This window comes from Micrasema longulum, unplaced genomic scaffold, assembly GCF_059751315.1.
Source record: "Micrasema longulum isolate JH-2025_06_02 unplaced genomic scaffold, ASM5975131v1 h1tg000248l, whole genome shotgun sequence".
Lineage (NCBI taxonomy): Eukaryota > Metazoa > Arthropoda > Insecta > Trichoptera > Brachycentridae > Micrasema > Micrasema longulum.
This window is the reverse complement of record NW_028277453.1, coordinates 1633238-1649400: the sequence shown is the minus strand read 5'-3', so window position 1 is coordinate 1649400 and position 16163 is coordinate 1633238. Positions and strand designations below refer to the sequence as shown.

General features: G+C 30.9%; 1 protein-coding gene across 3 annotated transcripts in view; it reads left to right on the top strand.

The window, feature by feature from the left end:
• cv-c (RhoGTPase activating protein) overlaps positions 1-16163 on the top strand; it is a 706457-nt gene that overhangs the window by 286713 nt on the left and 403581 nt on the right. For all 3 annotated transcript variants that reach the window (XM_088223710.1, XM_088223711.1, XM_088223712.1), the window contains 2 exons: positions 3497-4206; positions 5116-5158. In XM_088223710.1, coding sequence (XP_088079836.1) covers positions 3497-4206; positions 5116-5158 — 753 coding nt within the window. The remainder of the gene's footprint in view (positions 1-3496; positions 4207-5115; positions 5159-16163) is intronic.

Below are 16163 nucleotides of genomic sequence, written 5' to 3'. Positions count from 1 at the left end.
CGACGATTTAATTCAAAATGACCAACTCAACAACTCAAAAACTTAACGCAAACTTTTCTGGAATATCCAAGGAGCGTGTCGGCATTTGGAATACCGTAAAATCTGCAACATGACAACGCTCGTCCACACACTTTGCGCGCAACTGAAGAGGCTTTGCGAAACCTGAAGTTTGATCCAACTCTTCACCCTCCTTACTCCTCCGATCATACGCTTTGCGATTTTTATTTTTTTTCTCTACTCAAGAGAGACCTCAGGGTAGTTATTACACCTCGGACTATTTGGTAAAGGTAGCTATCAAGTCGGAATATTTTTTCAGTGACGTATTGAAAAAAACTTATTTAACGTTGGGAGATGTGTTAGGCTAAACGGTGACTAAATTGAATAATAAATATATTGTTTCGAAGATTAAAAATTGTACTTTGATGTTGTTCTTGCCCTAACTTCAGCCTACCCTCGTATAATTTGTGCTGTGCTGATCAATTAACAGAACATCATTATTTTGCAACTAGCTGTTTGGAATATTAAATCCCACATATTCTCGTAATACAGCAGAACTTGAATTTCAAGAATGTGTTGGTAACTATTTTTTTAAGTAAAAAAAACGGTTTTACAATCATCGTAAACTAAATAATTATTTTACATCAATTTCACTAAGAGGACATTTATAGTAAGAAAAAACAAATAATTTTATTATATATGGTAATATGATTATTATTATCATAATTATTATTTTTTTATTTAAAAAAAGAAAAATACTAGAATTCTTATTATTTACTCAAATATTTAAATTTTCAGACCGTTTCCTAAAAGTCGTAAATAACTTGTGCTGGAAAAATGGAAATCGATTTGTGGTAGAGTGGGATTTGAACCGGGGACCTTTGGTCCGTGAGTTTGTTTATTGCACATATACACTGGATCAATGCAGTGCCATATACACCTCAAAGTGCGGATAAGGGTTTAATGATGATAATTAATATTTTATTTTTTACTGTTTTTTTACAATAAATATTACACGTTTGAAATACACTAACACTTACAAAAAAACCCACAGGCATGACTTGTGTGTGACGATACATTAAAAAAATATTATCAAAGACTACTTGAAGAATACTACAGACATTGTAATAGTACATTAATTCTTGTCAATAAAAGAGAATACATATACCTATGTACATTGAAAAATAAGCTTTTTAATCTGCTTTTTTATCCACATTTTTTTCATTATTAATAATTATTTTAAACATTTCATATTTATTTATTTAAATCCGTAAACAATTTGTAAACATTGTATAGCATAGTCAAAAAGTAATAAAATATCAGAAACATTTAAGGTTTTTTAATTTTACATACATATTATGATGTACACATAAGCTCATTATGTAGGTTGTATACGTTAGTATAAATAATTTTAAATATTTAAAAACAGAATAGTTTTTGATTTATTGGTTATAGTTGTAATGTCAGTAGCACCTACTTCCTATGTACAACTAAGTATGTAGAAGCAACATAAATTTTTTATTTGAATTGGGTTAATTTATTTTATAATCAAACAGAATCAATTTAGCACAGGAAATAAGTTAACTAACATGAACGAATTTATTTGCATAGCCTAGTTTTCTACAACCCCTAGATACGAGAAGCTCATAATCCTTTATTAAACCGTTATTAACATCCTCTCTAACTAATACACGCTTTAGTGCGGTTACGAATGTATGAAACTCACAAGACAAGTGTTAAAAGCTCTCATATCCCGAGGAAATCCTTCCCATGATTTAAAATAAAAGCGAGTATACTAAACTTGCGTTAATTCGTAAGCGCTAATTTTAAGACCTATTTGCTTACCGCTCGGAAGTATTACGAGATTGGAACTATGAAAACATTCAATTATTCAAGAATTCTAGTCTGAATTTGATCTCATTAGTACACTCTTTAACTCAAATTGAAAATAAACAAGCTGTTTTTTGGAATTAATCCAAAATTCAGAATACGTATTTTATTATCAACAATGAGAAAAGCGTTTTTGAAGTGGCATTGAACACTAAAGAAACCCTATGATTTATGGAATGACAATATGAACTATAGATCAATGGCTTCAGAGGAAACGCGGTAGCTGCGAATTTTGATGAATGGGTATTTGGATATCGTTTTTCTGTCACTTTTTCGCAAATGCCTGCCCGATTCTGTGCAAAAAAGACTGCACGTCTGACTGATTATGACTTACTAAAATCGACAGAATCGACGTTTTGCTGTCGCATTTTCTGCACCAGAACCGATTTGGTTGGTTTTTTTCAAAGAAAGAGTATCAGAATGAAATTCTCTGTGGCAGAACGTTTTGCGTTTAATTAGAATAGTTATCATTTCTGTATACCGTAAGGATTTTTAAGAGTTTTGTGTGGTCCTAGTTCCCATAATAAACAATTTACCAAAAAACTATCTTAAATATCTATAGTGTGTAAAAAAACCACTGCTCTAGTACCATTATCCAGATGGAAAATATGGGAATACGTTTGTATGAATAAATGTCAGACCGCGTTTTCCCTTAAAATAATTAAATTTAGGATGTTATCGAACATTTTTGAGTAGAAATTAATACCGTTCCTATGATGTCTACTTTTTGCGTTTCGTAAAAATTAATATATATTTCCTAAGCTCTTAATTATTATTTGAATGAATAATATCAAAAAAACATTCAGCGCTTAGCTAAATTTTATCTAATAATTGATGCTTTTTACTGAATTATTTATTTATATATCAACGGTTCAAAGAACCTTTTTAAATAAAAAGTTTTACAGAAATAATCACAGCAGTCAACAATTTATTATGTAATATATCCTATGAAATGTAACTATATAATTCAATCAAATAATTAAAACTAAACAAATTAGTATTTTTTTTTTAAACTGCCAAAAAGTAAAAAAAAAACATACAAATATAAAATGACAAATAAAAGATGACAAATTGAAGTGAAAAAACCTTTTGTTCTAAATATAAATAAAGCAAATTAAAATTGAGAATAATTTAACATAAACATAAAGTGACTAGTATTTAGCTAGGTTATAATGAAAAAGAAAAATAATGCTACAATGAGATTTTTTAAATAATACGTTTTTGGATCAATTTTGGAATTATATTGCAATATTGTTTGTGTAAATGTGTGTAGACAAAACACTTGCTTATATTGATTGCATCGGCATTCAATTTTGACACGCCATGAAAAATGATCAATTTTATTATTCATGTCCTAAATTTTATTTTATTTTAATGAGCCAAACAAAGTTAACTGGATTATATAAAAGTTGTTTCGTTTTTCATACGTTTTAACCCTTTCGTAGTGTAAATCTTACTTCAAATTCCAAAACAGACCTTGAATTGACAGATGAATAATATGGATATAACATTGTTCCAAGCTTAGAAGAATGTATTGAAGCCTTTAACTCATTAAATCATGATTATACATGTACCAATATTTAAAAATAAAATATTAATTTGTTCACAGGGCAGAGTGGACTCAATAAATGTAGAAGAAAAGAGACCTGGGAGAGATTGAGAAGAAGACAAAGCAATGCATCCAGACACCCCCAATACTTCAGAGCGTCTTCTGGTAATGACGTATGGGTCAGACGAGAGAGTGTCACAACACAAACCATCTCACCTGAAGATATAGAGCATCTTGCATCTGACCATACTTGCAACACGTCTTCAAACGAAAACCTGCTTTTGGAAGACTCCTTCAACAATGCATCTATGAGCGAAAATTCCTTAAGAAGAAATATGTTTTACAGAAAGTATTATGATGTTAACCAATCGTCTAGTGGCGTTGAAAGTTCAGCAATGGCAGAAGAAACTGATGAGGCTTCAGTTTTGGATTCAAGTGTAACATCAATTTCCAGTACTTATTCAACATTTAAGACTGCTAAACCTGTACGGCCAACGCATTTGAAACTGAAAATTAACCATACTACATCATCCACAGCTGAAAGTCCAGATTCCTCCGCTGATTATCTGGACGATTCACGAAGTTTCAAAGACTTTTTAGAGACCAGTAGAGAACAACCATCTCCTTCTTCTGCATCTTTAAAGATGTCGATGGCTCCCATGACTTTGGATTTAGGAAACAAGTGCTCGAGTGTGCCGGCACTGCTGAAAAGGAGACTGCTCGATGGTAGTATGCAGAGGCGATGTGGCACAGCTGATAGCGAGGAATGCGTAAGTTTTTTTTCTCTGTAATGATAAAAATACGTGTCAGGAGTATGAGTAGGCGTTTAAAGAAAAACAAGAAGCAAAAAATATATATAGAACTGGTTTTTATTTTAATTTGTTATTTAGTCGACATTTAAGTGTTAAGAATATTATAATATTGCAGCTATGTTTTTTTTTATGTTAATGATTGGATTATGCAAATATTTTTCTTAAGCAAATTGTCAACATTCATTTGCGTTTTATATATCGATAAACACATCTTCTATAATAAAATAAAATAAATAAAAACAACTTTGTTTTTAATCACTTATTATTCTTATTTTCTACAGACAGGTTTCAAAGCTATACAATCTTCTTTATCAAGGTATACTTACCTATTGAATTCTATCCTATTTTATTGTATCAGTATTATTCTGTGTACGAAACTAATAAATCAAGTCTTATTGTCTTGTAAGGATGGTAAGGTGTGATGGATACGCTTAAAACTAGACAGGAGGGGACTAAAATAAATATTATTTATTTATTTTTATTTTTAAAATAAGCGATTAAAAACGAAGTTAGTTGTATTTAATTTATTACAAAGAACAACCACAAAGCTTAGAGTATATACATTTTATACTCTAAGCCACAAAGTTAGTGCTTTAAATATATATTTAAAAAAATCAAAAAATTTACATCTTCTTTAAATTTATTTACTTATTAACTTCGTTATACATTCAGCGTGTGTATTTAAAGTAAACTGTATGCTAAGATAAACAAAGTATGACGTCAATTTTAATATGAACTATTTAATAAAATGTAAAGCAATGCTTTAGTGGGTACAAATTTGAAAACTTATCCGCTATGCAGATAAATGTTTTATTTAAACATTTGCCTTATTTTTTTTTACAGTAATTTTCAAAATTATTATTACAGCTACCACAGAAGCAGAGGGCGCAGTCAGAAAAACAATTAGCAGGTGAGTTTTTAATTTAAATTACATAGTAATTTATGGTCCCAAGACTTTCAAAGGCGAACGCAAATTATTAACAAATTTATATACATATAAGTGTTATATTATTGTTATGTATTATTAGAAAATGAAATCGACAGAGCAATTAATTCAGAAGGTGAACCCGCGTGGAATAAGGAGATTATCAATAGATGTCTCGGTGCTTCTTAATGTATGTAGGTACCTTCCAGTTATTATTACTGATAAATTCACGCGTATACCAAAACCGGGTAAGAAGCATCCAAATCAGAGGCAGACTAGGGGTAGCCAACTTGATCAGGCCCGAGATCTACTTTTCACTATCTAGAGTCCGTGCAATCTACCGATCGTTTAATTAGAGTTTTAAAATAAATCTTTCCATTTTTTTAAATTTATATATCGCATGCAATATGATAAAATAAATAAAACAAAATACGTATATTTTAAAATTTGTTTACAGTATGGAAAAGCTTAAGAATATTAACATATTGTTAATATATTATAATATTTTTCTTATGAAACAAAATATTGATAAACACGTGTTTTTTTTAAGAAATAAAAATTGACTGAAAATCTACACTTTACCATGAAGAGAGGAGGGGGTAAAAGGGAAGGAAAGAGAAATGAAAAACTCAAATATTCAGGAAGTAAAATTTCATACGTGATTTGAATATAAATAAAAGAAGGGCGTCTTTGACATTAGGGGGTAGATTATTCCATAATTGAGCAACTACTACTGCCAAAGAGGAGGCAAAATAAATTAGAGCGGAGAATGGGTATTGAAGGTATTGAATGTATATAATGTAAATATAATTATATATATGAGATAATATTATCCTTTGCCCGTGTCTGAGTTTATAAAGAATACAGTCATGTATGCAAATAGAACCAGGACCTCTAGCGCCACTCTCTAGGGGAGATACGGTCGCTTTGTAGTGTAGTAGTTTTCGATTTCGCCCACCACACTAATGTACTGTGTTCGATTCCCCGGAAGGTTTTTTTAAAGGAATAACTCGCTTAGCCTCTGTTTAAAGGCTTGTCAGCAGGTAGTAAAGAGGGTATATGGAAGCAGGTAATGAAATATACAACACACAGAGCAAGTGAGAAAAAATATTTTTTTTTTTTTCAACTGGCGGAATTCGAGCCCGTGACGCTTGTTTTAAAGTTAGCCGTTTGATCAACTGCGCGACGGTACCTGTCGACATAATATTGAATTAAATTATTTTTTTACTCTGCAATATTTCATTGTCCCTGAACTGGCACCTGAAGCGTAATACTGACCACATTATCTGCATGTAGCAGATGATTAATGTATGCTGCATTTGCTGTACTAATGCACCGCGCTATGCACAACAGGATGTGAAAAGGGACTTGATGATTTTAATTTAAAAAAAGGAAATCGTTTGGTCGCTTCTTTTATTTTATTTTATTTTTATACAAAGATATGAATAATTTTACGATGTTAATACACATACGAGTATATATATATATATATATACGTATTTCCAATATAAGAAAACACGTCCCACCCATAAAAATTTTGTCATCGAGTTGAAACATGTCGGTTGAAAAGCACGCGTTGAAAAAAATGCAAAAATGCTGGTGAAAATACAGTGAAATTACATTTTTCATCTTAATGCGGCCAATGAAAAAACGGATTGTTTAAAAAAATAATTATGATATTTTGGCCGAGCCAGGATTAAAAAGTATATTTAGACCAGTTTACACGAAGCTTTTGGATTCAATACCACAAAACAAAAGCCGATCTTTCCTCGTGTGTGTTATAATATTTCTCCCCAGCAGCCGGTGGGTGATAGATTCTGCCGGAATTAGAACCATTGCTGTAGAAAACATAAGCTTGTATGAGCACATCCCCTTTTAGCCTCCGCCATAATAAACAGGCTGTAGTGGTCTGTGTATTGAACACAGTTGAGTACCCTCGGGGGTGGATACTAGGTATAGCTAGAGGTAGAATGTAGAAGGTGGAAGGTGGAAGGTACAAGGCGACCCTCCAAAGCCGTTACAGGTCACTGGACAGCAGGAATAGGATCAAATAGACGTGTGTTTCAGAACGAATAGCAATTAACGTATCATCTTTTAATAAACTATTTGTATGGAAAATTAAAAATTTACCACGTGTCACGATTATTGAAAGTACTATCCCTCGCCCGGGAACGTCTATAGGTTTTGTCGCCTTTTCAGATCCGCACATTGCAAAGAAACTCTTAATGATAATTTTTAAAAATCAACAAAAAAAAAACCGTTTTTCTTTAGGAGCAAACTGAGATGATATTTATTTATTTTATTTATTTATTCATATTTTTCGCTTACAAACTATAATTAATAATAAAAATAATGTGACCTCACTGGGGTTTCCTGTGCCGAGGACACTTAATAATTTAGTTTTTTTTTATTACATTTGAGAATAAACAAAGAAGACTCACTTAAAAAACAAACATAATTAACAAATATTCAGACAGTTTTAAAAACAAGGTATTTATATACATCTATATTATTTATATTACAAAACACACAATGAAAACAACAAAAACCTAACATAAGCCATACAGTTGTGGAGCAGTTGATTCAGCATTGGTATGGGCGAATGAGACAATCCATTTTACTTCTACCTAGCTCCACTATCCATTTTTTTAAAGCCTTTTTAAACATTTTCTCATTACTAATTGCTTTAATAGATAGTGGAAGTAGGTTATAGATTTTAATTGAATAATACTCAAAATCCCTTTGTCTGAAAGTGGTATTAGTTTGTATTTGTTTAAGTTGTTTATGTGTTGAGGATCTAGTGATTATATTATTTGTATGTGATGTATTGTGGGGGTTATGTCTTTCATTTGAGTAAGATGTAATGCCACACAATTCTGTCTTTGCATACAGACATAGCTGCCTCAGCATTCGTACATCTTCTCATGCAGGCAGGCTGATTATTCTGACTTGACATGTCCATCTTCAAATATTTGTCTCGGTCTTCCTCGTTTTCTGCATCGTAAATCTTTTCAGCCGTTCTTTCAGTGTCCATTTCTCTTCATGTCCAAACAACCTAAAAGTCCTTTCATCAGTCAGTTCGATCTAAAAAAAATTTCAATGTCAGTATAAATTATACGTATATTCTGAAAGTTAATTAAAGTAAAATTGTATTATCTTATTACTTGTATAAAACTAGTAGGCACTGATTTGTGCTATATAGTTTAGACTATATTTGAAATGTTTAAGTGCCAATATTAATTTAGATCACACAATTTAATTTTTTTAAAGGAAGCACATTTGGAAAAATATAATTTTGTAAAAATATTAGCAAAATTTTCAGTGCGTACTAGCCTTTATATTTGTAGAATAATTACGGCCTCCGTGGCGATGGCTAAGATATTTGGATGGAAGGTTCTGGGTTTGATTCCCGGAGAAAGCACAAAAAATAAATCGAACCTTGGTGTTTTGTACTGTAATTCACTACTGTGATTAGGCTTTTTGGACTTTTATGGTGCAAAAAAAACTATATTTAAAGACAAATAAAAGTTGCGTGATATTTAACATATTTATTACATAAAGTACCTTTTTATCACCCTGTACAATAAATACTTTATAATGATAGCAAAATGTATTATCGTATACTCGTCACATTTTGACAAGCCTTTTCATTACGGTGAATTTAATTTTCAGTTGAAATATGTGTATAATAATGTATATAAATAACGTTACCTGCCCAGATACGAATATAAAGTACAAAAGATAATAAAATAGTCGTAAATAAAGCAAGAATGTAACAATTTAACTTAGGTAGAATGATGAATACACAGTGCGTAAAGTGGCCACTTATACCTGCCAATGACAGATCATAAGCCCTGTAAAATGCCAAGACTTTTATATCCTTTCTTTAAAATGATCTCACATTTTAGAATTGTTTAGCATTCTTTAGCATTTTTAAGTTCATTTCAATTATAAAATAAAAATCAGTGGTGTTAAGTGCTTTGAATCATTAAGTTATACGATTTTAAAATACAAATATTTTTTGAGTTGTTGTGTGGAGTGTTAGGTTACAAAAAAAATATTTTTTTATTTTTTTAATGTGGTATATTTTTTATATCTGGTTTGATGAAGTTTGGATAAATACGTTTATCCAGCCAGTGATGAGGTAAATGTTGCACAGTTTATAAAATGATCACCAAACAAGCCGATGATAGATCATAATACGCACTTTAAAAATATAAATACCATCAAACATATTTACTGCATCACTTGTTCGATCCCAAACAAAAGAAGTTCGGGCAAACAAATAAAGTGTTGGAAGGCCACAGAAAAGATGGGTAGATGACATCGCCTTTATTGCCGGTAAAACATGGATGATGAAAGCGGGTGATGGGAAGGAATGAAGACGTTTGGAAGAGGCCTTTATCCAGCAGTGGAGAGAATAAGGCTGAAGAAGAAGAAGTTCGATCCCATCTAGAATATGCTTCTCTAATTTGGTTTCCAGGTTTCCATTCTAAAAGGCTATTATTAACCATATCAAGTTTGTCCAACACCATTTTAAAAAAAAAAATTACATGGTTGCTCGGATTGCAAAAGGGTTATTTTTCCTATTTTGAAATAGAGCAATATCTTAATCTGTCTTCCTTGGAGAAACGTAAAACTGAGATGGACCTTATATGGATTTTCAAAACACTTAATGTCCTATCTCTGTGCAATTTATTTTCCACCATGTCACCAGAAGTCAAAATCTGCCATTTATTAAATCTTCTTAAATCAACTTATGTGTTTATGCCCCAATTTCGAGAATGTGTAAATTAATCAATGGTCACACAACTTGGAATTTTTTGGGATATATCTTCCGGCTTTTCGTAGATCTCTTCGCCACTAAAACAGTGTGGGATGAAGATGGATTGGTATAGTTTAGCTCGAAGTCTTACATAATGTTTATCGTGTTTATTAATATATTGTATACCACTATTTTATTGCCCTTCTTTTTGTTCAGTTTTTTGTACATATGTTTTATCATGTAACTGTTATAAATGGCTTAGGCCGTATATTGAATAAATAAATAAGCGTTCGCATATTCGAAAATTTATTGATAAAACAGTGAAAACCAAAAAAATAGAATTACCAGGAGAGCCTAAAAACTAAAATTAAATGTCTTATAACCATGTTTCTTTCATCGAATGTTTCAACCCTTAAAGAAGATCATAGGAAACTTTTGGAATTAAGGGCCGCATTAGGAATTTTAAATGAACGGCGCAGCGGGCCGCTGGTGAAATACATATAGAAGGGAATATAGAAGTCTAGGCATTTAGAGGGCTTATGACCTGCCACTGGTTTCAGTGGCCACTCTTTACATTTTTTTATAACGTACAACCTTCCTTAATATTAAAAAAAAAAATCGACCGCTTTTATAACCCTAACAGATACTTAAATTTTACAACCTATATGTAATTTTTAAAACCATGCCACATTAAAGAGTCACTTGTTGTTTATTTAAGAACATATTATTTGAAATCTTTTTTAGTTCGTTTGTTTGGTTAACTTAATGCGAAAAGTATGATGAGTTGGATTAGTCAAAAAGTGACCTTAGGCATTTAATTAAATTAAAACTTATCTCAATTAAAGTTTTAAACCGTACTTGATGAAATATAAGGTTCTCTGGCTAATTAGAAAGCAAGGACTTTCCATCATCTGTTAACTGCAAACTAGTCAATTTATTTCAGTGTTAAAAACTTTCTGTTTCTTTGTTCGTCCCACATTTCCTAATTGTTATCCAGTTTGACAAAAGTGGGTCAAAGTTGTATACTGTAGGGAAAATAGCCGGAAGTATTCACTCGGAAAAATTGGACAGAAAACAGGAAGTGTCCTGACTATCTATTCTACCTATTTAGTCCTGACAAATCCTAAGCAGAATTAAATTAAATTCAATTCATTTATTTAAAAAATAACATGTACATAACAAACTAAAATTTAAGGCGTACATATTATAACAAGAAAAATAATAAAGCCATTTTTGGCAAAGTAGTAGGAGAATCCTGCTCCGGAAAACCCCTTTGGATACATGGAACAGATCAACATCCAAAGCAATATTGTTCAGCATAAGTGTAGCCTTTCCAAAAGGCATAACTATCGGCAAGTTGAATCTGTATATTGAAATATAAAACAATCTAGGCTGACGCTGTCTTAGGTAATTATCGGGGACATACAAACCAATGCTCCTCATAATCTCAGAATTATCGACCATACCGCGCAGCAATCGATAAAAATGTGTAGTCAAATACACATTCCTTCTAGTCTCTAAACTGTTGTAGCCAAGCATACCCCGGAGCGACTCTGTTAGGTACCGCCAAGGATACCCGCACTCTTTTATGTACAGATATCTCAGAAACATATTTTGAATTCTCTCTATTATAAGATAATATATAGTTGTTAGATAACAATAAGAAAATTAAGCGCTGCTCCAACTATTTATTTTTAAAAAGCAATATGAATATTGCACTCAATGGTAAAATCACCTGAAATATAATTTTGACAAAAGAGCCTTATTTTCTTACAAACAATTACATTGTTAACGGCCTTATCATTTTTTCCGTGCGACATCGAAATTTTTTAAAATAAAATTTCTATACTTTATTTAAATCCACATAGCGCAAACAATAATTTATTATATTTACCCCCAGATTTTCAACGATTCCAGTATACAATTACTGAGCTTTCTATTTTACCTGATGATATAAATAAATATCTGACTAATCTCACATTTAGTTATATTTTCATCCCTTTCAAAAACCATAACTTTCGATTTACCAACATTCATTAGCAAATCACCTTTGGACACTTTTGTTACCAAGAATTTGAAATTGGTGTTGCATGTTTTACTTAAGCTTCAAATCTTTATTCAGAGCGGTTGCACTGAAAATAAATACTGGCATGATAATAGCCTATATCGTAGAGTTGCACAAATAGAAGAAGTGATTTAAATTAATTACACCACACATAATTAAATCACAATGTTAGTGCTGTAAACGCCAATTGTGTTCTGAACATGCGTTGTAAGAATGTCGCCTATTTGTCCTCAATAAAATTTTAATTGTAACTTTATCAAATATTTTATATCTACAAGTCATCATTAATGCATGCTTAATTTCACAGAAATGTACAGGCTATAAAGTAACAGCATCTGTTGATTAAATTACGTGGATTTTAAATCAGCTATATGACCTTAACCCAATAATACATCTTTCGTGGTTTAATGATGCAATAAAATTAATACTCGTATGCAAACTCGGTGCATATGAACATAATTTGATATTCGTATGCAAATTTGAAAATGCGAATTTTACTTGTGCGGGTTATTGAAAAATGTGCAATGGGCAGAAAATACATTTGATTTAATTGTGCTTTGTATGTTATTATAACTGTTGTTTTAGAAATAAGTAACCATTTCATATTTAAAACATTTTGAGTTTGTCTAAATGCTTGTAGACAAAAGACAACACAGGGAAAAATTGAAGAAATGCTGATTTTTTAACAAAGGCAAAATGTTGAATGTTTCACAGTGTGTAAAGTTGCCACTTAAACCAGCTATCGACAGATCATACGCCCTGTAAACGCTTAGCCTTCCATATTCCCTTCTTTAAAATATTATCTATCTCTGTTGTAATTTATTAATAGCATATTTAGTAAAAGTAATAATTAAATCAACGCACGATGTGACTGTCAAAAGGAAAAAAATAGATGCTATTTTAAAAGTATACGAAAGTTTAGTTTTTTTTGTCAATTTATGGTCAAGACGTTTATTTTCCCGTTTGTTTGAAAATGCTTTCAAAATTCAGAACCAATCACATTTGTTAAATTTTAAATTACGCTCTCAAAAAAGATTGTTAACCTAATAATTCCCTTTTGTATGTATATAAAATTTTTAAAAGGGTTAGACAATTTATTTTATATATTAGTAAAAAAATTTAAAATATAAACACTGCTTTAAAAATTTAAACGTTAGTACTTATATAACAAATATGAATAAAAATAATCAACTTGTAAGGAAAGAACGAAAAAATAAAATAAAAATTGAATGATTTTTTTGCATAAATGAGATAAAATTTAAAAATTACTTTTTAAAAATGAAATAATATGACAATACGTTTTTTTTTGTTCAATTGAAAAACATGGATCGGTTACAAAATGTAGTTTTTTTTTAAAATAAAAAAACGTGTCTAAAACTTAATATCTGTACATCCTGTCTGTTACGACAGAGGTTTACATTTTTACTGCGATATTTGACAATGTTTGAATATTGTATCTTTTCATCTCTTGCATTTCCGTTTGACGTGAACAGGATAGCAACAGGCTTATCCGTATCCTTTATCGCGCAACCTTATCCTTGCTACTCCTACCGACGCCGACGTCGCGACGCTACAGACGTACAGGCGACGCTGCCGCGTACGGACGCTCCTGCAGGCGCCGTGATTTTACTGCCTTCGAAAACTTTCAGTAAAGCTTTCGCAGAGCTTTCCAGTAAAATAAATACCCTTAAAATTTAAATTTTGACTGAGTGTTAGTAAACATTTCGTCGGATTCGAAGTGTTTAATTTTTGACCGTTTTAAAAGTGTATACTTGTGCCGTTATAAATCGTGTTTTGAGGTGAAAGTTTAAGTGATAACTTGCAATGATTTTTATTTGTTTATACAAAGTGCCATTGCGCTTTTTTATACTAAGTGACTTGGAAAACTAATTTCTTATTCTATTTATGATACTATTTTACCTAATGAATGTTAGTGTTTTAGTTAAAAGATTGCAAATTAATTCTGATTGAATGGTATGTACAAATGCTTTTAATTGAAATCATAAGGTAAGATTTAAATATTACGTTTTTTTTTTATTTAGTATATTTATTTCTTTACATTTTACAATAGGTAGGTTAACATTCGTTTCAAACACAAAAAAAAACTATTACATCAACATAAAAAGAAAATCCCACAAAGGCATGGCCTGCGTGATTTTATTTTATTTTAAATTGAAATAAAGTCTAATGGAAGAATACGATAGAAGATATCAAAAAGTTTAAAAACTAGTGATAATATTAGAACACAATTTTAATGTCATTAAAAATGAGAAAATTATAATAAAAGTTCCTTTATCGTATTCATAAAAAAAGAAGCAATTTAAATCTGCTTTTTTCATTCATAATTTGAATAAAAGTTTTAATCGAAACAAATTCAAATAATAGTTACTCTCTATCATATTTTCCTTATGAAATCCATTGAATAGTTTTGGAGCTATGAAAAATGAGTGTCTTTGTCCGAGTCTGGATTTACAACAAGGGATTTCAAGTACACTATTCAATCTTTGACTAGATCTATTAATTTTTTCCGGAAATAAATGTCGGCGCATAAAAACATATTTTGGACATTGCTGGCAATAGATTTCTCGTAGCTTCAAAAGTTCAGCTTCCTGAAATAATTGGTTGGAGGAAAAAGTTGATTTTTTATGAAGTAGTATGTCTAAATGTTTGCAAACTGGCTGAATTTCCTTTTTAAGGGTTATTCAGATATAAATTTGTTGCAACAGAGAGAAAACATCTTTGAGAAGGGAATACAGAAGTCTAGGCATTTACTGGGCTTAATGTAATTTTAGTATCTTCATTCTGTTAATATGGACATCGTTATCAGTGGTGGATTTTCGGATTCCATGATCGGAAAACAGCACTCTACCCTGCAAGCAGTTACTTCCTGTTTTACACTAAATATAAGACGTTAAGACTTAAGTTTTGTCATTTGAAAAACAATTGAAATTTTACTTATGCAAATTCAGTGAAAACTACAACATTGCTAGTATTCAAAACTAATACTAAACAAAAACTAAAGAAATTGCTTCATATAATTATTTTAATGTACAATTTTACTCATAAATACTAAATAACTTTGTCTTATCGATTTATTTTTGAACTTTGTGTTTATGTACTCCTGAGTCCGGACGGACAAAAAATACAATTATGTATGTGAGATACAATCAGAATCCTCTAAGAGCGTTTTTGACTCCATAGCTCCTGTCAGGTAAAAATCCTGAAGAACAAATAGAGAGGAGATAAGTTCGCTTATTAGTGCAGTTGTTGGCGCGTTTGTCTAACGTTCTTGAGGTTTAGGGTTAGATTCATGGCAGGGTGGATATAAAATATGAATTCTAATGGTATTTGATCTGCAAGATTTAATTGTTCCTGGACTGGCACCTAAAACATAAGACTGATCACCTTACTTTCATATAACATACGATCAATCGTTACATTTGGTGTACCAACACAGTACCCTATCCACTACTTGGTGCGCTTTATTTTATGATGATGATGCTTTATTTAAATTTTTTTTTTTTGATTATTCATAAAAAACAAAAATATAATTTCGTTTGTATGATTTACCCAAAAATTTCAATTTTGGGGCTATTTTTAACGAGTTGTCAATAACTCTTTATTAGAAAATGGGAATCAAAATGGAGTATCCATAAGTCCGCAAACCTAGCCACAGAACCACAACCAGATTCGTTATGTTAATATTTTTTTTTACTCTTCCTTCTCTTCTTACTCTTTTCTACATTATTTTAGTAATTCGTATCCTTTGTACAAAAAACTTTTCCGCTAAGTAAAACTATGAATAGACTGATTAACTTACTTTTGTGTAACAGATACGCTGTGTTTAGGTACTAATGTAGTTCCCTATGTACCATCGGCTTCTCATAGAAGATATGATGATGATGATGATAATTTTACCGTTACATGATAAACTATTTTAAGTCGTTAAATATTTATTATAATAATATGCAGTTTAAAAAATAATTTTAAAAATCACTAAAATTGTCTGAAATTTTGTATAAAGTAAGCGTTGCCAATATTCAATGTTTTGTGAATGTTCAAATATTGTTTACTAATATGTATTGCAAAATAGAGGGAGCACATTTTTATATGGAAATATGAAGTCTAGAAAAGTATTTTAATTCGTTGCCTAGTAGGTG